General features: G+C 45.1%; 1 protein-coding gene across 1 annotated transcript in view; it reads left to right on the top strand.

The window, feature by feature from the left end:
- The window catches only part of rhobtb3 (Rho related BTB domain containing 3), a 136799-nt gene that overhangs the window by 95804 nt on the left and 17278 nt on the right, over positions 1 to 23717 (top strand). The window contains exons 7-9 of the mRNA XM_041185421.1: positions 3163 to 3275; positions 6436 to 6562; positions 9278 to 9451. Coding sequence (XP_041041355.1) covers positions 3163 to 3275; positions 6436 to 6562; positions 9278 to 9451 — 414 coding nt within the window. The remainder of the gene's footprint in view (positions 1 to 3162; positions 3276 to 6435; positions 6563 to 9277; positions 9452 to 23717) is intronic.

The raw sequence follows: 23717 nt of genomic DNA, 5'->3' as shown, positions 1-23717 counted from the left end.
CCCTTCCCCCGGACTCCTTCCCCCACCAGACTCCTTCCCCCATGCGGACTCCTTCCCCTACCTGGACTCTTTCCCACCACCTCCCGGACACCTTCCGCTCTCTGGACTCCATCGCTCCTTGGAACTTCTTTTCCCCCTTGGAGCTCCCCCCCCACCCCGGCCAATTCCCCCGCTTAGTCCTCCCCCCTTCCTGACTTCTTCATCCACCCTTACTCTTACCCCTCTCCGGACTCCTTCTACCAGGCTTATTCTTTCCCCCTTCCCGATTCCTTCCTCCAGCCTTACTTTTTCCTCCACCCTTACCCCTTCCTCTCTCAGGGCCCCTTCCTCCCCCGAACTCCCTCCCCCTGGACTCCTTCCACTCTCCAGACTCCTTCCCCTCTCTGGACTTCTTCCCCCTTCCGAACTCCTTTGCTTACACCTTCGTCCCCCTTACACCTACTTCCCCAGTTGCCATATTCTTCCCTGTTATTCCCTCCTCCCCCGTACTCCCTCCCCTGCTCCAAATCCCACCCATCGACACCTTCATTCCCCCGCTCCCAATCTCACCCCACCCGACATTTCTGTTCCCCCCCCAACCCCAACATCACCACCCCCCCCCCCCCCCCCCGCCACCCCCGCTCCACACCTGGACACACCTTCCTATCCCAGTCAAGCCTAGACATTCCCCTCTCACCCCCAATACATCTTCCTCTTCTAAACACAGCTGGACCTTCCTCGCTACCCCCTTGAACAACCATCCATTGCAGACCATGGCTGAGACACTGAGCAAACTCTCAACAGTGATTTTCCACCTACCGTGAGCTGCTTTGTGGCAGAGCCATGTCCGTGAGAATCTGCTCAGCATGTGATGGATGTTCCTCCAGGGTCCCATTGCTGTCAGGCTCCTGTATCTTTCTGCTCCTCGGATGTCTGTGATGTGAGCAAGACCCTAACGGTAAGTCCCGACTTCTGTACCTCAACACGTGTTCTGCACGGGTGTGTTTTTCCGTTGATTTGCTTGGGTGATCCAGCGTGGGGGGATGATTCCGGACAGCTGGGCTTATAATGATATGCAGATGTATTACAAAGAAGTTCCCGAAGTCCGATGGTGGAAAATGTGGCCCGTCATTGATGGGCAGAGCAGATAATTGTGAACTGGTTGATTTTTGGCCTTCTTGCCATATTGTCCGCTCACACCACCAAACACACCCAATGCCAGCAGACACAGAAAATTCTGCCCTATGCCTTGAGCACCTTTCCTTTTCCTAACTGTCCATTCTTCACCTCTTGTGAAGTACTATTTAAGGTTGGGGTGTTGATGTGATTCATGACTATAGACATCCCAAATGAGATCAGTTTGTGTACAGAATGCATGTTTTACTGTGGTAGCTTTAGGTGAAATTGCAATACAACATAATGGCATAACAACACCACTTTAAAACAATTTTAAAATAGCAGCCAGGTAAATTTCAAGTCATATAGCAAGGTTTAACCTCACATACATTCTGTTTTCATAGTTTGTTGAATTGAGAAATGTTTTTTGCGATCAAATATCTTGGTTTTTGTGCCACCATTGGTACATCTCAGGTCTTCTTCTGCAAATCAGTAAATGCAAGTGAAAGTGTGTTGTGCTGCATGGTGTTGTAAGCCATCCTCACCCACTCTTCCCGTAATGCAGCGAACTGTGTCCCTTGATATGAGAAAAAAAAGTGAGTTGCTGGCCTTTGGGGGAGTCCAAGCTGCAATTCACCCACTTTTTTATGCATTCATGGGATAGGGGCATCACTGGCCATATGGCCTTGCATTTAAGAGTCACATTATCACAGGTAAGGACAGCAGGTTTCCTTAAAGGACATTTGTGAACCAGATGGGTTTTTACAACAATCAACAATGGTTTCATGGTCATCAGATTTATTATTGAAATCAGATTTAACCAGCTGCTGTGGTGGGATTCAAACCCAGGTCCCCAGCGGATTACCCTGGGTTTCTAGAATATGAGCTCAGTGACAATACCACTATACCACCACCTCCCCATGGATTGACTAGAGTCAATTGTATGCTCAGTCTCACTTGCTGTACCAGTCAGCTGCCATCCATTTTGTACATGATTGGCTGGGAACGTGGGAACTCCCTGCCTGAGGAAGCATTCCTTAATGAGTATTTAATATAAAATTACAGCTTGCCCTTAATTCCAGAGAGTGTTCTTGCAGTGGCAAAATTAATGCTCTGGAGACATGGGGCAGAATTTTATGGCCCTGCTGCAGCAGGGGTGGGACTGTAAAATGAGGCGAGTCTTTCAAAAGTTCATTGGCTTTGACGGGACTGTAAAATTCTGCCCATGGGTTCAAATCTCACCATAGCAGCTGGTGGAATTTAAATTTAATTAATAAATCTGCAGTATAAAGCTAGTCTCAGTAATGGTGACCATGGCAATTACCCTTGATTGTTATGAAAACCCATCTGGCTCCTAATGTTCTTTAGGGAAGGAAATCTGCCATCTTTACTCCGTTTGGTTTACGTGTGACTCCAGACCATCCACAATTTGGTGGACTTTTAACTGCCATCTGAAATAGCCTAGCAAGCCACTCAGTTCAAGGGCAATTAGGGATCAGCAAAAATGGTGGCCTTGCCAACAATACCCACACCCCGTTAAAGAATTTTTAAAAAAATCCTAACTTGTGGTGCTTTAGAATAGCAATTTAAAAATAAATTTTGCTTTAATTTTATTATTTTAGTTATTTTAAATTTTAATTAATGTTATTAATTTTGCTTTATTTTCCCCCACCAGGTTGCAGAGAACTTGCGTGTCTTGCATCTAATTTCTTCGGGTTTTAAATGTTGCTGTCGTGGAAGCGAAACGTATTTTAAGATGCAAAGATTTCCTGATTCATGCTATAGAAAATAACGCTTTAAATGGTGGACACTTGATTACCCAACTGCTTAGAATACAATTCACGTCAACAGAAGCTTTAAAAATGTACAGGAAAATCTTAAGAAGTTGTTTTCCCCACTTTACACTCATGCCAGTGTTTTCCCCAGCAATTATCTATTGGAGGGAAATATCCCCCTTAAATAATTCTGCCTAATTTTGAATCTGATCAAAAATTAAAAATTTAAAACTTACAATTTTGTAAATCAGGTATGGTAATCAGTTACAAAAAACATTTGATCTGTTAATAGGCACTAACTGCTGGGATGAACTAAAATCAATCCTCTGGAAGAAACTGAAAAATCTAGAACAAGTCAAAAATGTGATGGAAACACTCAAGCTTCTCTTCAAATGCAATGCTAAGGTAGGTAGCCAAATAATTTAATGGCAAATGCATAGCAAGGAAATAGGAAGTCTATTTTTATACCGCTTTTGTACTATTTAATTATTCTTTAAAGATATAGAGATGGCAGCCCAGAGGTATAACATAGCAGCATATGCTTCATCATGAAGTGTTTCAATTTGAGTTCTTGTTATGATTTGTTATACTGTATGCTATTTCTTTCAGATAAGAAGTGAGTGGGAGAGAAGTGCTTGCTATACAATTAGGGTTAATTTGTGGATGAACCAATCTAAGACAGTCTCATTCACCAAGGCCCCAATACTTGTGGAGAGGGTACCAGGGGACTTGTAATCAGCCAAAATACCCAGAAGGGCCAGGGGCTTGCAATTAATGGCTGGACCTTGTTATGGTTTTTTGGATCTGATTCCTGCCTGGCAGCCAGCCAAGTTGTCAGTTTTGCTGGTGGCTGCGAGGAAAAAGCAGCAGGAGGGCGCAACCAAGGAGCCTTGGGGATGGTCCCCAACAATCAGGAGCAGTAGGGAGGCTGGGACTCAATGATGAGGGATGGAGGTCAGTGATTGAGATGGGAGAGAGAAAAAGAGGCAGTGATCAGCAGGAGAGAGAGAGAGAGAGAGGTATTGATTGTTTGGGGAAAGAGAATAGGGAGAGGCTATGATTGGTGGTGGAAAGACTGAAGGTTTCCATAAAGGGCTGGGTGGAGAACTCCTCTTCCTGGTCCACAAGGAGTGCTATGACAGGCACTTAACTTGCGGAGCTGGCAGCACCTGCCTCCTTTTCACAGCTGGGTTTCCCGAGCCTCGGCAAACCCCCAGCAGCAATCACTTTTAAATGTGACTTCCGGTTGCACTGTGGGAACCTGATTTAAATATGATAATTAGATGCCCTGATATCTGCCACCTTAAAAATGGCAGTGAGTGTGCACATGACATGTTAGGCTTGTGGTTTTCTTTAATTGCCCCCATGGATATCTCCCATCTGTAGTTGGGATTGGGGGTTAATATCATGGCTGATCTGAGGATATCCAATTTGGACCAAATTTGGATAAATTGGATTATTTTATAAATTATGACAAACTGGGAACCGTGGAGGAGCAACAAGCTTTGGGAGTCCAAGAACACAAATCATTTAAAACTAGTAGAGGTACAAAGAACGACTGAAAAGGTTGGTGGAATGTGTGCTTGAGTTTAGACCCAGGGAAATTATCTCAATATTTTTGAATGTTTTTCTTCTCTTGTTGAGATATTAGTTGACATCTTACATTCATAAATCATTTAAAATTATTTCCTCAGTTAAATGAAAAAACTTTTCCAGGCATCATTTTTTGCAAGAATTTGCAATATGTGTGATTGCTTTCATACAATGTCAAAACGATTCATCTTCATTTGCAATTACTTTAAGTTTTCAATTTAAGATGGGCCTGGCTTAGTGAAAATATTTGACAAAGTTTTCTCATTTGTTTGTGAATTCATCATCTAATGATGCAGCAACAATAACAACAGCACCAATTTATATTTATATAGGGCCTTTAATGTAATGAAGTGTCCCAAAGTGCTATTGTGACACTGAACCATATAAGGAGATATTAGGTCAGATGACCAAAAGCTTGCTCAAAGAGATAGTAGGTTTTAAGAAGCGTCTTAAAGGAGGCAAGTGAGAAAGCAAGGCAGAGAGGTGTAGGGAGGGTATTTCAGTGCTGAGGACCTAGACAGCTGAAGGCGTATCCACCACTGGTGAAGCAATTAAAATTGAGATTCACAAGAGGCCAGAATTAGAGGAGCATAGATGTCTTGGGCAGTTGTGAGCCTGGAGGAGATTACAGAGATAGGGAGGGGCGAGGGATGAGAATTTTAAAAGTAAGGCATTGCTTGACCGCAAGCCAATGTAGTGAGCTCAGGGGTGATAAGGAAACAGGAATTTATGCGAGTTAAGAAATGGGCAGCAGAGTTTTGGATGTCCTCAAATTTATAGACCAGCTGGAAGTGTATTGGAACACTCGAGTCTAAAGGTAACAAAGGCATAAATAAGGGTTTCAGCAGCAAGCATGCTTCAAATCACACTGAGATTTATGGTTTGATTTAATAACCACGGCGGTGCTGGAGAGCCAATGACATCCCAGCCGTGGCCATTTCTGGGTGCCCTGATGCTATTAAAAGCCAATCAGGTGCTTAGTGAGTTGGCGCCAAGATTCCCAGGGCCCAAACAGCGTATGTCTTGCCTCTGAGAGCTGCTGGCCAATCAGAGGTTTGCAGCTCTTCAATACCTGCCCTGGCACTGCCAGCACTGCAGCCATCCCAGGAAGCAAAGCAGCCATGGAACCTTGGACCAGGGTTTTTTGGATGGCAGGTTTTCCTGCCCTGCCATCTGAAGAGTCACTGGGGAACGCATCCCGGCTGATATCCGCTGCCCTGCAACCATTTAACGCTCCAAAGTGTGTTAATTAACTGGTGGATGTTGAAAATTTTATAATCAAGGCATTGCTCAATGTGGAGCCCTTGTAAGCCAGCGACCACAGAGTTAATGGGTAAATGGAGCTTTGTGTGAGGTTGGGCATTGGCAGCAGAGTTTTGGATGAGCTCAAGTGTATGAAGGGTGGAAGATGGGAGCCATCTAAGAATTCATTGGAATGGTCAAGTGTAGATGTAGCAAAGGCCTGGGTTTCAGTAGCGGATGAGCTGAGGCATGGCGGAGTTGGGTGATGTTATGGAAGTGGAAGTAGGCGGTTATAGTGATGGCGCAGCTAGGTGGCTGGAAGCTCATCTTGGAAGCTTTATCAATTAATACTGCATTGGTGGAATGGATGAAGAGTTACAAAATTCACCTCACCCAAAGAAACATTTTTTGGAAAAATATTAGAAATATCCCTTTAAAAATAAGAATGTAACAATACAGACAACAATCCCCAGTGAACAGGCAGCCAAACAAGTCAATGGAATATAGCAACAAGCAACAGCGTTCAAAGTTTTGTAGTGCCACGTTGACAGAACATATTTTAATTCCCAATCCTTTCCTTATTGTAGTTTGCTGGAATTCATTAAAGAAAAATCTCTAAAAGAAAAGAATAATAGATTTTTAAAAACCAATATGACCAAGTTAGGAGTGGTATGAGAAAGTACAAATGGCTAAATTTAGATATCCCAATGCTTTTTTTTATATCTTCTAGATGTTTTATTCCAGTGATGTCAGCAATCAAGCAGCAAACAGTAAAGGACAATCTCAAAGTTGCTGCTGCTCATTAAGCCTTTTCTTTCAAAATCCTGGCTTGGCTGATGTCATTTTTATAGTACAAGGTATGGAGTTCATTTCTCACTATAGAAGGAAAAATGTTCTGCCTCTGTGGAATTGAATTATTATTTTTGGTTTGTTAATGCTCTTAACATCGCTTTATAGTAGGGGAGAAATTCTCCAAATCCACAGCAATCATGTTCAATGAAACTTCAAATAATTCAACAATATTTCTTGAGAACACCTTAAGCAGCCACTTTCCCAATAACAAATTGGAATTATAGTAAAACAGTTACAAACTCTGATGATTTAATCTTTGCCCAGCATTTCTGTGGGGAGAAAGCACAAATTAGTTTAAAATCAAAAAACTGCAGATGCTAGAAATCCAAAATAAAAATACCTGGAAAAACTCAGCAGGTCTGGCAGCATCTGTGGAGAGGAACACAGTTAACATTTCGAGTCCGTATGACTGTTCAACAGAACTAAGAAAAATAGAAGAGAGGTGAAATATAAGCTGGTTTAAGGGGGTGGGGGGGGGTGTGGTTTGGGACAGGTAGAACTTGATAGAGGGCCAGTGATAGGTGGAGATAGCCAAAAGATGTCATAGGACAAAAAGGACAAAGAGGTGTTGAAGGTTGTAAGGAATGTACTAATTAAGGGTAGAAAGCAGGACAAGCAAGGTTAGTTTACTTTGTTTTGAAAAGTGAGTGTCTTTTGTTTTTTAATTCGTCATCTTTTTAGGGACAATGGGTTGGATTTCCGCAGCCCCATTGAGACGGGTTTGGAGGTGGGTGCCAGGGAAAAGGAGGTGAGCCATATCGGGACGTCTCCCCAACATATTTCCACCTCCGAGGGATTTTTCCTGGGATGGGCTACCCATTTCACAGGCAGGAATCTAGTTCATCCAATGAAGGCCCCACTTAGGGCTATTTTGTGATGGTGCAAATATTTTCCCACCATTGGAATATCACCCACCTACACCCTCCAGCCAGAAATTCTAGCCTGATTTGTCACCACTGGAAAGTACATTGAGGTCTTGTTCTCACTAATGTGTGTAAACTCTGGATTGTAACATCCGATTGAAAGGAAAAACGCATTCAATTCTTTCAACTAAGTGTTCTTTATTGGAGTTATTTCTCCTTTATCTTGGAGAACTTTATAATGAATAACACCATTGCGATCAGTATGTGTGTGTTGAAGCATGGTTGTTGGTGTGGGTCCAGTAATGTTGTGATCAGTTCTTCATTATTTTACGGTGGTGTTTGGGCAGTTTGCAGCTGCATTAATTGGTTTTTTATGCATCAAACTACAAATCCACACTTCTGTGATTTTACAACTTTGAACATGTCCAGGAAGATTTGTAAATAATGCATTTTTTCATGGCTATTTCAGCAAAACATAACTTCTAGGGACTGGCAATCAGAGTTGGATTGCCTCTCCGCTCCTAGTTACTTAACTGGAAATGAAGCAATTCCTTTCTTGCTCGACCTTCCGACTCAGGCTGGGCGAGAACAATGTAGTGCAGCAGGTGCCTGAGGCCTTCTGTGGAGGGTAGGAAAGTCGGAGGTAAGGAAGACATGCCCCCTTTTTTACAGCACTAACTGCTGTAAAGCAGGTAGATTTAAATGACAAGTCACTGAAGCTAGGGAGAAGGGGTTGTAAGGTAAGTGGATAGGATTGAGATAGTCGGGTGGGGGGGGTGTGGAGAGCAGAGGGCAGAGGGCAGGTGGTTGGTTTGGGTGATCGGTAGGGGTTGTCGGGTGGTCATTGGGGGGGTCAAGTGGTCAGGAGATGGTTAGTCTTGGGGGGGGGGGCGCGAGTGGTCAGAGGGTGGTGTGGGAGGGTAGTCAGGGGAGGGAAGGGCAGCCAGGGGGTCCTGTGGGGTGGAGGGGGGTGCAGTGGGAGGGTAGTCAGGGGGATAGTCAGTGGGGGGACATTGGGGGGGTTGGGGTGCGTAGTCGGGGATGTTGGGGATAGTTGATGGGCGGGGAGGGCAAGCCGGGAAGTTTGAACTTCCCAGGCAGTTGCTGTGCAATCCTGATGGTGGGGACTTCTGGTTGGGGGGCAAGGGTTGTCCCTAGCTCATCTTTCGGTACCCCCAGTTACAACACCCAGAGCGTGGAAGTTAGGGCCAATATTACAATTGTTTACAAAAGTACAAAAATGCAAATTAATTAATGTCAAGGGATGCAAGGATTGAAGCCTTTATTTAATTTAATGATACAATTTTTATTCCCTGCTGAAGTCCCACTGTATCACTGCTGAAAGGATGTGCAGCTGGTTTATTCTGGATCTTGGTCAAAGCCAGTCTGCATTGGACTACCCTTCGAGGGTTCTTTCAAATCAGTTCAGCATTTCCCACCAACACTTTTATTTCTGAAAATATGCTACATATATTCCACATTAACCTTGCTGAAAAGTATTTCACCTCACTTCTTCTTTGTAAACATTGGTAGCCAGGAACTCCACCTGTCTTAAGCAGTTTAAATCCAAAGAAAGAACACCACATATTCCTGAGTTGTGCCTTTATTTTTACAAAAAGCAGCATAAACTATAAAATATGTTAGAAGGTATTTCTTGCAAATAAGTATTGCAAAAAGAAATCTTGCTTCGGGGAAATGTTTTTTGAAAATGATGCCCTTGGGCTTTTTGTTGCTGTGTTGATGTTATTGTCTTTTTGTCTTTATTCATGACAACAACGGAATAAATTGTTTCATTTGAATAGCCAGTTCTGAATGAATTCACATTCTCTGTCTCTGTCTTTCTCTCTCACACTTAAGGTACATCTATATATGCTCATAGAGCAGTATTGGTGGCTCGTTGTGAGGTGATGGCAGCAATGTTTAGTGGATATTATGCTGAAACAAAAGCGTGTCAGGTTCCTATTCAAGGTGTTTCCAAGGAAACCTTTCTCTCCTTCTTGGAGTATCTGTATACTGATGCCTGCTACACAGGTAAGGAATCAATTCTGCAAAGATAGAGGGAGTGATTAGCATTAAAAAAAATTAAATATAAAAAATCGTTTTTAGGAAGAGCCTATGGATCAGCAGTTTAGAAATGAAATAAACAGAGTTACTGAGTATTACAATGCAGCATCAGTGAGCAGACATAATTTCCAATTCGGCTATTCAGCCTTGTCAAGTAGTGCTCTAGACATTCACTATTTGCAACCCAGATTCTAAGTAGTCTATCAAAAGAAAAAGAATCTCAGAATCACAGTGCAGAAGAGCCCCTTCAGCCCATCGAGTCTGCACCAACATGTGAGAAACACCTGACCTACCTACCTAATTCCATTTACCATCACTAGGCCCATGGCCTTGAATGTTATGACGTGCCAAGTGCTCATCCAGGTACTTTCTAAAGGATGTGAGGCAACCCGCTTCCACCACCCTCCCAGGCAGCGCATTCCAGACCATCACCACCCTCTGGGTAAAAAAAGTTTTCCCTCACATCTCCCCTAAACCTACTGCCCCTCACCTTGAACTTGTGTCCCCTCGTGACTGACCCTTCAACTAAGGGGAACAGCTGCTTCCTATCCACCCTGTCCATGCCCCTCATAATCTTGTATACCTCGATCAGGTCGCCCCTCAGTCTTCTCTGCTCCAACAAAAACAACCAAGTCTATCCAACCTCTCTTCATAACTTAAATGTTTCATCCCAGGTAACATCCTGGTGAATCTCCTCTGTAACCTCTGCAGTGCAATCACATCCTTCCTGCAATGTGGCGACCAGAACTGCACACAATACTCTAGCTGTGGCCTCACCAAGGTTCTATACAACTCCAACATGACCTCCCTACTTTTGTAATCCATGCCTCGATTGATAAAGGCAAGTGTCCCATATGCCTTTTTCACCACCCCACTAACATGCCCCTCTGCCTTCAGAGATCTATTGATACACACGCCAAGGTCACTTTGTTCCTCAGAACTTCCTAGTGTCATGCCGTTCATTGAATACTTACTCCTTCCAATGTGTATCACCTCACTCATATTGGACTTGAATCTATCTCTCTCTCTCCACAGATGTTGCCAGACCTGCTGCATTTTTCCAGCACTTGGTCTCACATTACCTGGATTATGCACTCAAACCTGCCTTATTTTGGGCAGTATGTAGTTGCTGGATAAATGAAACTTGGGCAGGGGCCTTCCAAGTCCAAACCACCCCACCTCGTGTAAATGTTAACAGGTGTATATGGCCTCATCGTCCTTGATATTTTAATCCACTTCCTGTCCCCCTAAAACACTGGGTGGGATTTTACGGTGGGATTTTACAGTTCCACTGAAGTCAGTGGAGTTTAGAACAGCTTCCTGCGTTTTACAGCCCTGTCCCCAACTGCGACGGAGCCATAAAATTCCAGCCACTATGTCCCAAAGGCAAAACACACACTAAAGGACATTATTGAACTGTGCTGCAAAATTCTAGTTTTTTTAATGGCTGTATTGTTGGGAGGTCTTGAGGTTTAGTGGGTAGCATCCCTGCCTCTGAGCCTGAAGCTTTGGGTTCGAGTCCCATGCCAGGACTTGATAGCCACGGAAGATGTGTTCATAACATAGTCAAGCAGGTGGATTATCAACCTATAAATCCTTCCAATATATCTATGGCAGGCGGTTAGAGTGGGACACTCTCCTGGTCAGCCTTGCTTAATGTGAAGTGATGCCCCACAAGCTATAGCTTCTAGCAAAAGGCTAGGGATGTTTCCCAGGAAAAACTAGCTGTGAAAACAGACGTATGCACATGCTTTGTTTGCCTTTTGCACCACCACGTGTGGGAAGAAAGAAGAATAAACTATGAATAGCTGAGCTTTTTTATATTTTTAATATTAAAGTTACTAGCAAAATTACAGTGAATAACAATTTCTTTGGGAAGTTATATAATTCCCTCTTGGAATTCTTTTGTTCTTCTCTTTTGAGGAAGAGGACAACATGGATATGGAAGAAAAAAACATAGGCTAGAAGAGTCAGGCATCATGGACACCAGCAAAACCCCATATGTGCCTAATGTGAACTCTGTTTCTCTCTCCACAGATGCTGCCTGACATGCTGAGTGTTTCCAGCATTTTCTGGTTTTATTTCTGCTTTGCATGCAGCATCCACATTACTTTGCTTGAGTTTATCTGTTTTTCCACACTGGGATCAAATGATTCGATGGCAGTCTTTAATTCAACCTCTCATTACTTCATCCTAAAACTGACCATTGATGGTCAGTACCAATAGCCCCATGGTACTATAAATTGACTTAAAATTCTCTGCTTAACAGACAAAGGTTAATGGTTAGCATTATATTATAGAAAGAGAAATCAGTAGTAGCATAACATTAATTAACTTCAGGACAGACTGGTGAATCCATTCCTTACACTGTGGCCACCTCTTCAATCACATCAACAGGAAGAGTCTTCATTCCCCAAAGGTGCAGCTTGCCAGCAATGCCAACGAGTGAATGCTACCCAGGAAACTTTCACAACTTTTTTGTTCTATGGCAATCAATGATACTTGCATTATTCAGCCACAGCAGAGAGGTTGCTTGGAGACTTAGGCAGGGGTTTTCCAGCCCCATCATGGCAGGACCCACCGCAGGAGATTTGTCAGCCCAGGCAAAAGTCCATTGACTTTCAGCAGAACCGGACGATCCCGGTGGCAGGCGGGGCAGGAGAGACCCGTCACAGGGCTAGATTTCTGTCTTTGAGATGAGTAGCTTTAGTCAGGAAATTTCCTGACTTGAAAGACACTCCTTGATGGAAAGTGCCCTGTGAGATTCAATTTTTATCCCGAGGTCGTGGGTGCATGATGGAGTCATGCTGGCTGCCTGCAGAACAGATCAGAGACAGCCACAATGGCAGCCGAGTGCCAAGGCAGATGGGTTAAAAAGCCCATCTCGATTCTCTGGGAATTCATCCCAATTGTTCGCTTATATTTTAGGCCCTCTAGCCTTTACCCCTCACATCCACCCACTCTCCATGCCACCTCATGCCAAATTATGTCCCCTGCCCACCCCTATGGCTCCTCATACCTCCCATGCTAACACATTTCACTTCCATGTCTGTCCACGCAGTATACACTCTGTATAGAAACAATGAGCCTTAGAGTAACAATGGCATGCGTTTAACTGCTTAAAAAAACACCCATTCATAATTTTCTTTAAGAAATCTGCTGTTGCTATAACCCTATCAACCAGTATCAATAACAGAAGCTATAAGCACTTGATACCTGTTTATCTAGTGCAAATGAATGTTGAGCCATTGACAAAATAGATCACAGAAAAATATAGTTTATTATAACATCATAAAGCTGTCAATCAGTCAACGTTTTCCTTTCTCCCCCCACCTGTGTCAACAAGTAAAACCTTGTGTGGGCATCTGGGCTCTCAGCGAAGCATGCATAATGAGGCATGGTTGAGAGCCCAGACTCCTATAAAAGATTTTACTTTTACTGAAAATTCGGGTCGTTGAATCTTCAGACACAAAAGGAGGCCTTTCAGATAATTGAGTCCATACAAGCTCTCTGTAGAGCAAACCAATGAGCCACATCCACTCTACCCCTGTAGCCCTGTAAATTTATTTCCCTCAAGTATCCATACAATTTCCTTTGAAACCAATCATCATCTCCACTTCCATCACCTCTGTAGGCAGTGAGGTCATTACCACTTGCTGTATAAAAATGTTCTTACTCACCCCTCCATCTCTTGCCCAAAACCTTATATTTTTGTTCCCGAGTCATTGTACAATCAGATAATGGGAGCAGTTTTTCTTTGTCAACCCTATCTAAAGCCATCATAGGCTGGGATTTTCTGGCCCTGTCATGGTGGGGCCTGCTGTGGGAGATTCGGCAGCCCAGCCAAAAGCCCTTTGACTTTCGGTAGGACCGGATGACCCCAGCAGTGGGTGGGACTGGAAAAACCTGCCCATAATCTTGTACATGTCTATCAAATTTCCACTCAATCTCCTTTGCTCCAAGAGGAACAACTTCAGCTTCTCCAACCTAATCTTGTAGCTAAAATCCCTCTCCTTGGAAACTTGAAATCTCCCCTGCAATCTCTCAAGGACCTTCACATCCTTCTTAATATATGGTCACCAGAATTGGACACATTATTCCAGTTGTGGTCTAGCCAGAGCTTTATATAGGTCTCGGATAACTTCCCTGTTTTTGTGCTCAGTACCTCTATTTTTGAAGCCCAAGATTCCATGTGCTTTGTTAATTACTCTTTCAATATGCCTTGCCACCTTCAAAGATCTATGCAAATGAACCCCAAGGTCCCTTTGTTCCTGCACACTCTTTAGAAACATGTAAGTATATATTGTCTCTCCCCAAACCTTCTGCTGAAATGCATCATTTCACACTTCTGCATTACATTTTATCTGCCATTTGTCCATTCTACTAGCCTATCTATGTCCTGTTGCAGTCGATTAGTATCATCCTTATTGCCTGCTACATCTCAAAGTTTACAGTCCTAGTACTGGCCCTTGAGGAACACCATTATCTACCATCCCCCAGTCTGAAGAGTAACCATTTACTCAAGCTCACATTTTTCTGTTCTTAAGCCAATTTGTTTCCCAAGCTGACACTGACCTTCCTGTTTCACAAGCTTCATTTTTTGTTACCAGCCTTTAAGTGGCACTTTGCCAAAGGCTTTTTTAAAAATCCATATAGATACATCCATTGCTTTCCCTTCATCAACCTTACACTTCAAAAAATTCGGTTAGTCAAGCACAATCTGCCTTTTACCTTGTTTGCCTTGTTTGTTCTCCCTGTTAAAGTCAAACTTCTCCAGGTGCTTGTTTATTTTTTCCCTGTTTATTGTTTCCCAGCTAATTTTTTCTAAAACTTACCCAGCACAGATGTTAAATTGACTAGTTCGTAGTTACCAGGAATGTTTTTACACTCTTTCTTGAATAAGAGTGTATCATTTACCTCTCTCCAATCCTATGGCACCTCCCCTGTGTCTAGGGAAGATTGGAAGATTATGGCAAGACCTTCCCCTATCTACATCCTTTAGCAATCTGGGATGCGAGTCATCCGGACCAGATGACTCACCCATTCTAAGCATAGCCAGCCATTTCAGTATATCCCATCTAACAATTCACACCTCACCCATTATCTCTACCATCTCTGCTTCTACCAATTATTTTGTCATCATCCGCTTGCTGCGTAAACACTAATACAAAGAACTCATCGGCCAGAATTTTACATTTGGCATGTGGGCGCGCGCCCGACACGCCGGAACGTAAAATGATGCGCGATGATATCGGTCGTGCGTCCCGATGTCACTGCGCACTGTCGTGATATTTCGCTAGGTGGGCGCACAATGAGGACAGAGGCGCGCCCACCATTAATTAATGGGCCAGTTAAGGTCCTTGAGGCACCAATTGTCCATGAGTTTACGTAGCCCGTGTGATTTTCAGGGTGCAATGGGCAGGCGGGTAGGCCACATTTTCAAAAACCTCATCCACGGCGGGATAAGAGGGGTGAGTGGGTTCGCGAATGCGAGTTGTTTGTACTTTAGCTTATAAGTTGTTGCTGCTTGCTTATGTGAACAGGACATCTTCATTTCGCTTCAGAGCTGCTTTGACAGAAATGAGAGGGTTCAGTTCAGGACTCCAAAGGAGTCATACCACTTAGGTCCTTCCAGGTATCAGACAGCCTTCCCTTACCCTGGGAATGGGGATTGTGGTCTCCGCTGGAGGCACCTCCTCCTCTGAGGAAGAGAGGGCCAGAAGAGGGAGGAGGCCAGGAGCCCACATTTGGCCTCCAGCGGAGCCACCTGTGGGAGGGCAGGCGCAGGCACAAGGGGCATGGCCAACAGGAAATCCAAGGCGGAAGGGGCCGCAGAAGACACCACTATCCTGCTGCCAGGGTTTACAGGCGGCGAAGCAGCTACCTCAATATATCTGAGGTGCAATGCCAAAGGAGGGTCCATCTCTCAAGCAAGACAGTGACCTCCATCTGTCAGATGATCTGCCCTGAGATCAGCTGCAACAGTGTGGGTGGGCACCCCATGCCAGTGGCTGAAGGTCACAGTGGCCCTCAACTTCTATGCCTCTGGCGCTTTCCAGGGGTCGGTGGGTGATCTATGTGGATTCTCCCAATTAACAGTCCACAGTTGTGTCAAAGCTGGTTACAGACGCTCTGTTCAGGCGTGCATTGAGTTTCATTCGCTACTGCACGGACAAGGCCAGCTAGGCAGAGCGAACCAGAGGCTTTGCCGTGATTGCTGATTTCCCCCACATCCAGGGTGCAATTGACTGCACACCTGTGGCCCATCAAGGTGCCAGCGGGTAAGCCGGGTGCCTTTGTCAACAGGAAGGGCTTCCACTCCATGAATGTGCAGATAGTGTGTGAACACAGGATGCTGATTCTACAACTCTGTGCAAGGTACCCAGGCAGCTCCCATGACGCTTACATCCTGAGACTCCCAGGTGCTGAGGCTCTTCAATGCTCCAGCCCAGCTGGATGGATGGCTGCTGGGTTGCAAGGGCTATCCCTCAAGGTGGGTCACAATGCCTCTCTGCTATCCAAGAACATAGGCTGAGCAGCGATACAATAGGAGCCACATCTTCACAAGGGCTGTGGTAGAAAGAACCATTGGTCTTCTCAAGATGCGCTTCCGATGCCTGGACCGTTCAGGGGGCACACTGCAATACTCCTCAGATTGTGTGTCACTGATAGTGGTTGCATGTTGCGCTCTCCACAATCTGGCACTGGAAAGGGGCGATGCAGTGGAGGAAGATGTTGACGCAACTGCTCTGGCAGCTGACGATGGGTCCAGTAGTGAGTCCGAGGATGAGCATGGTCGGGGAAAGCTGAGGGGATAGACGCTGACCTGGGCAACCTCCAGGGAGGCAGGGACACCCGGGAGGCTTTGATCCAACGCCACTTCAGCTAGTCTGCCAAATAAGAACCACCACCACATGCCAGGGGTGAAGGCTCCACACTCAATACCTGACAGGAACATTTGCTTGGTGAACAACAAGCACGATGTGCCACTTAAATAAGGTTCAATGAGAAACAAGTCACTCATAACATCATGGGTTACCCTGTGCCTGCAGAACTAATGAGACACCCAGAGGCTTGTTGAACAGAAACACATTTAATGATGTGGTGCCTGGCATACATAATCCAAATTAAATTGATAGGTGTACACACCTAAAAATAATTAACGTAAAAGTGAGGGAAAAAATATCACCAGTGATAAGCCTGTGTTGTGCTTAAGATGCTTTATGTTTTTGTCTGCGGGTGCCAAGTCTAGGTGTTCCCCCCTCACTGGTATCGGCATGGGAGACAGCCTGCTCACTCTGCTGTCCTGTTGGCCTTGATGATCTTGGCAGGCATCCTCTGGTCTGTGGAGCCTGTGCTGGCTCCAGCTGGGAGGGAGCTGCCAGTGCCACGGCTGGCATCTCCCCAATCACCGCAGCCTCATTGGATGCCATGGTCACTGGCAGAGGGGCAGAGGAGCTGCTGCCATCATCGGAGCACCCTAAGAGGAGCCCGCAGAGACAAAAAGCAGCTCGTGTGTCACTGTCAGGTCACTTAGAACCTCCCTGATCACGATTGACGGATGGGCAGCTGGCTGGGATACTGGGTGCCCAATCCATCTCCCACACTGACAATGACCATCTGAGGTCATTGCCGGTGTGAGGGCTTGCAGGTCCGATCGCATCCCCAGGAACCCCTGATTCAGCTCCTGGAGGAGCCTCTCCATGAGAGTCACCACCTCCTCCATGGAGGAGGCATTATGCTCGGTCATGAGGGTCATTGCATTGCTCATGCTCCGCATGGACTCTTCCACAACGGAGACCATGGCGTGCATTCCCTCATGTAACTCCGCCAGATCCTCCTGCACACCCTGCTGGACTTCCAGCATCTGCTGCCTCAGGGACGACTCCAGAGGCACATCATCAGCCATCAACTGAGCATGTTCCTGGTCCCCAGGAGTCCTCTGACTGCTGGTGCCCTGGGCACTCTCTGCCTCTGCCTTCACCTCAAGCGCGCCTGAAGTGCCCTCACCACTGTGCACTGAGATACTAGCCGTTGATCTAATGTCCACCAAGGTGCTGGTATCTGTGCTGGTGCCTGGCTGAAGGAGTGTGAGGCTGGTGCGCTTCTATGGTCTGTGTCCTCTGGGGTGAGCAGCAGGCCTTCAGGCTCCGGACCCTGATGGGCTGCTGGTGAGCCTGAAAGGAAGAACAAGGACATATCATTAGTTGAAGTCATTACACTGTTACTGTGCATGCCTGGCACCTGGATCAGGATGCCCTCGTCTTTCCATTATCAATGGAGATTCCGTGTCCGAGGCTCACATTAATACAGAGATCACAGTGGAATGGTTGCTTTACAAACATTCTGACCTCAGTGCACTGCACTGTTACCTCCCTGTGGCACCCCAAACTCACCATGACCAGTTGACCTAGGTGCATGGCACCTCTCTAGCTCCAGGGCCTCCTCCTTGTATCTACTCAGGATTAGAAGGTGGGGTGGTCCTCCGTCAGTCTGCAACCTTTCAGCATTGTTATGGGTTGTCTTCTCCTGAAAGCACAGTGGAGCATTGATTAGTCCACCCTGTACCTGCATTGCCATTGCAGCCTGGCCAACCCCATCTGAGGAATATCTCGCAGGGCTTAGCCAATTCGTGACCCTGGAGCCATGAGACACTCATTCCAAGCAGCCAGGGCTCACTATCTTGCCCAGATACTACCTCATTGACATTTGCCACTAACACTGTAAGAACTCGGAGGCCTGAGGGGGAGGGGGGAGGTGGCGGGGGGCGCTCCTAACTGCTGTGCTAAGCGGATCACGTCAACACGGTACTCACTTCCCGATTGCAGGAGATCATTGAAGCACTTACAGCACTGCACCCATGTGCACCTCACCGCATCACGGGAGCTCATCCTGGATGCCACCTCCTCCCGGGAATTTTTGGGGGGCCTCTCCTCCAGGAGGGCAGCAAGATACTCATCAGAAAAATGCGGGGCTGACTGCCCCACTGACCTGCCCCACTGACCTGCCCTCCTGCCTGCCGTGTTCAGCACTGAGGTTCTCCATACCAAGGATCCTCCAAGTCAATGGCAGCCTTCGTATGGCTGCTGCGGCCGCTTTTGAATCGGCCGCCCGGTCATTATTGGACGCAGCGGACATTGAGCTCCCGCCCCTTCTCACTATTGCCGCTGTCGCGTCTTACACTGGGCGGGCCTTACTTGGCTCACCTGTGTAAAATGATGGTGTGGTGCCAATAGTGGGCGGCGGTCGGGTTCCCGACCACTCTCGCCAAGCCCGCCCGAGGAATGTAAAATTCTGGCTATTAAGTCTTCTGGCTTTGCCCTGCACCTCCAAATATACATCACCCTCTTTGTTTGGAATAGGCCCCATCCCACATCTTACTACCCGCTTACTATTTACACACTGGTATGAGATTTTAGGATTTCATTTTATGTTAACTGTCATTCTATCCTCATAGTCTCTCTTTGCAAGTTGTATTTTCCTCTTTACTTCCCCTTTCAACCTATTACATTTGGCCTGGTTCTCACTTGAAGAATTCACCTGACCTGAATCGTACACCCTCTTTTTTAATTCATCATATTCTCTAGCTCCCTCAACATCCAAGGAGCCTGCCTTTGGCTTCCTTCTTCAAGTATAGCGAATGATATCTCATTGGAAGTTTAAGGAAAGATCCAGTATAGCAATAGTGACAGTGTATCTGATGGGACATGCTGTACAAGGCCATCAAAGGCCACATGTGTACCTCGGCTGGGATCCTGAAGCTGGCTTCACTGCTGTATGTGCTGTCTGAGCAAGGCAGACACCTTGCACATGCTTGTGAGGGTGCAGGTACCTACCACTGATACATAAATGAGGATCTTCTCCCTGACCTCAAAAAAAATCTCCCAGTATTAGTGATGGCGATTCCCAGCTTGGGTGATCCCAACATAATTATTGGGATTGTAGGCCTGTGCATTTTCACAGAATCACAGAATTTTAACACCACAGGAGGCCATTCGGCCCATCGTGTCTGCACCAGCACTCCAAATGAGCATTATGACCTAGTGCCATTGCCTTCCTTTTCCATACATCTCTGCACATTGTTCCTATTCAAATAATCATCTAATGCCCTCTTGAATGCCCCAATTGAGCCTGCTTCCACCACACTTCCAGCCAGTGCATTCCAGACCTGAACCGCTCATTGTGTGAAAAAGTTTTTTCTCATGTCACATTTGCTTCTTTTGCAAATCACTTTAAGTTTGTGCCCTCTCGTTCTTGATTCTTTTTCAGTGCTTAAAATGGGATCTTTATATCAAAAATGTTATTGAAAATATACATAATTATATTAATTTGCTTTAAATCAATGTACCTTTATGGAATGACTTTCATTTTGCACATAAGCAAATATTTATTTCGTGAGTGTTGTAGGGTGGCTGAGTTGTACTATTAATGATAGAGTTGATCTGCAGGCACTTCTTGGATGGGAACTTATAAGTTTATTTACAATATACTCAGCAGCAGCCACACGTGTGCTTTCAACTCCAACTCTATCTCTACACTAACTGCCGAGGTAGCCTGCGCTACTCTCCTTTGGTTATTACAGATCATGTGACCTTGCCTAACATATTATTCTTAAAGGTACATTACACTAAATAAAACCATAAGTACTACATTGCTCCCCCTTTAACTCGGCTATATGTATATATTTACAAGTACATATTTTTCAAGGCAACATAATATTCACATTGGGTAAGGAGTTTACAAATTCAGTCTTTCAGGTGGCTTCCTGGTATGTGTGGAATAATGCAGCTCCACAACTTCAGATACTTTGTCAGGAACCTCCTTTTCTGGAGTTGCCTGAACATCAGGTGCTTCAGTGGGCACTTGCAGTTCTGTATCCTCAACTCTTACTGGAATAACAGACATGTCAGCCCTGGGTTGAGTATCTTCAACAGGAAACGCAGACCAGGTCATGATCACTGATGGAACCAAATCTTGGTGATTTGTCTCTCCCTTCCTTAAATGATCCATATGTTTACGGGTGATCCGGCCTTCCACCTCCACATGGTAAGATTGAGGTCCAGTCACCGCAGTTATTTCACCCAGTAACCTCTTTGGTCCTTCCCCGTAGTTCTTCACATTTACCTGCTCTCCCATGGTAAATTTTTTTTCATGACTATGGCAGTTGTGCACAGTTTTCTGGCTTCCCTGACTCCTTTCCACCTTCCCCTCTAAATTCAGCATTATTAAGCTCAATCTCATCCTGAGACAGCATTTCAACAATAACTCCGCAGGTGTAACACCTGTTGTTGTGTGAAGGGTACTTTTGTAACGAAAACGGTTGCCAAGGAATCAATAGTTAGCTTTATCATGCCTGCCTTTTCAGCCAGTCCGTTTGAAGATGGGTGGTACGGTGCAGTTTTCACATAAGTGATATCTTTGAGACTGATAAACCGTTGAAACTCAGCATTCATAAATGCCGTGCCGTTATCGGAAATTACTACTTCTGGTAGTCCGTGAATGGCAAAATTCTGACATAGTTTCTCAATTGTAGCAGCCGATGTTGGTGACTTCACCTCATATACGCCCAATGATTTTGAATGGTGTCGACAATGAGCAGAAACATTGTTCCCAGGAAAAGTCCAAAGTAGTCAATGTGTAAACGCACCCAGGGTCTACCTGGCCACTCCCAAGGGTGTAACAGAGCTGTCACTGGCAACTTTTTCAGTTGCTGACGTTGCACACAGTGTGTTACTAAAGTTTTTATTTTGCCATCCATCCCTGGCCATCATAGATAGCTGTGAGCTATGGTCTTCATTCGGGAAATTCCAGGATGGGCACTGTGTAGTTCAATTAAAAGTGACTCCCTTCCCTTTGGAGGAACTATCACTCATGTTCCCCACAATAAGGTGCCATCCTGCCTGGTTATTTCATGCCTTCTGTTGAAGTACGGTTTCATTTCGTCAGACATGGGCTGTTGTAGCCAACCATGTAGCACTTGGTCTAGTACTTGAGATAGAATTGGGTCCCGACTTGTCCAGTCTCTGATCTGTCAAGCACATAATGGTGAGGATTCTAAGAAATTTAACAGCAAAGCAAATTCTGTGGAACTGGGACATGCTCATTATTTTTTTTGTAAAGGCAAATGACTAAAGGCATCGATGTTTGCGATTTGATTGCCAGGCCTATGTGTGAAAGTGTATTCATATGCTGCCAGAATTAAAGCCCATTGCTGTATTCTTGCTGAGGCTATGGGTGGTATAGCCTTATCCGCACTAAACAATCCTAGCAATGGTTTGTGGTCTGAAACAATTGTAAAATGATGGTTGTGTACATACTGGTGAAATTTCTTGACACCAAAGATGATGGACAGGCCTTCTTTTTCTATCTGTCAGTATCCCTTTTCCGCCGTGGTGAGCGTTCTTGATACGTAACCTATTGGCCGTTCCGTGCCTTCATCCATCCGAGGAGAGATCACTTTTCCCACTCCGTAGGGAGATGCGACACATGTCAGCACCAACTCTTTCATCTGGTTATAATGCACTAATAGTTTGGATGGGTGCAACGATTGTTTCACCTTTATGAAAGCATCTTTTTGGGGCATCTCCCAAGACCAACATTGGTTCTTTTTGAGTAGAGAATGCAGGGGGGCCAGCACTCTAGATGAATTGGGTAAGAACCGCCCATAATAGTTGATCATTCCTAGGAATGATTTGAGCTCTGAGGCGTTATTTGGTGCAGGTGCCTCTCTTATGGCTCTCATTTTCTCCTCAATCTGGGGCAGGCCCTGTGAATCTACCCGGTGATCCAAAAAGATTACCTCCCTCACTTGAAACATACACTCTTCTTTCTAGTGCAGACTTTAACCTCAGCCTTCTTTTTGACTTCACCATTGGCCAGGCTTCTCTCAGATGCAAGCTCAACTTGTCTGAGCTCAGTGGCTGTGTCTCCCAAAATTTCATTATCTATCTGTTTCTTGGGAAATTCTCCCAAAGCCTCTTTGGCTTCATTTAGCTGATTCTTCAGCTTTCATCTCTTTTTTGTATTTGTTTGCTGCCTCCTGGAAAATTGAACATTGTTGTGTCTTCTCTGCCAATTCAGTCTTCAGTTTATTCAGAGAAGTGCTGAATTCTTTCTGTTTCCCTTCATACTTTTCCAGAGGTACAAGCTTTGACCTGAAGGAACCTTGTAGCATATGAAGGTCTTTCAACAGGTTTTCTTTTTCCTTTCGCAGGTTGCTCAACTTGTCTCATCAAGCAATCATTTGAGTTCCTTCAGCTGTTCTTCCAGGTTTTGGCTTAAGACAGCCTGCATTTCTTCAAATTGTTGAGTCCTTACACGCTCCTTTTTCAAAACAGGAACACTTCCAGCTCCCTTTTGGAATCCCAGTGGTCAATTAAGGCTGATTTCCCTTAGCCAATTTCGCTTGAGAAGGCTTGGCCCTCTGCCTCTCAATACTAACGGTAGCTTGCCGATTGGCTTCCATAATGGACAGTTATTCTACTTATGCCTTTTACCTGAATGTTTTCACCCATATATGTTTTTAGCTTGGTGGCTATTTCTTCTAAACTTAATTGATCGTCACCACTCTTCAAATATCTGAAGGTTCCCCAGTTATTATAATGGAAGCTCCCATGTCCACTTCCATTCTAATAGGTTTGCCATTTACTTTCACTCTGACAAATATTGGTTCTGTGTTCCCAACTTTCAGATTAAACAATGAGTAAATGTCTGAATTTGTTGTTTCAGGCTCTTCTACATTGTAGATTTCATTGGGCTTCTTTTGTTTACAAGCCTGTTTGAATCTTTCCTTGCACTGCCTCACCATGGCCAGGATCTTTAGGTCAGCGAGTGGAGGGCGGGGCCCGCTTGCCGATGCATAAAATGATGCGCGATGATGTCGGGCGGAACTTCCAACATCACCCCGCATCATTTCAATTTTCAGGTCGGTGGGGGCACAGCTGAATCAGCTGTGCGCCTGCTGACCTGTCAACGGCCAATTGAGGCCATTTAAAAACTAATTGAAATAATTAATGGACCTGCCCGTCCAACCTTAAGGCCAGGAGCCCAGGCTTCAGAAAAAGCATGAAACCTCATCCATGGGCGGGATGAGGTTTAATGAGGGATTTTAAAAATTTAATAAAGGTTTGATTAAAAGTGATGGACATGTCCCAACTCGTGGCAGTGTCACATGAGGGGACATGCCAGGGAAATTTTATTTTTTCACCTGCACCATTTTTAAATTTGGCACCGA

Source organism: Carcharodon carcharias, chromosome 4 (assembly GCF_017639515.1).
Source record: "Carcharodon carcharias isolate sCarCar2 chromosome 4, sCarCar2.pri, whole genome shotgun sequence".
NCBI lineage: Eukaryota > Metazoa > Chordata > Chondrichthyes > Lamniformes > Lamnidae > Carcharodon > Carcharodon carcharias.
Note: the sequence above shows the minus strand (reverse complement) of the source record. Positions and strands in the feature narration are given on the sequence as shown.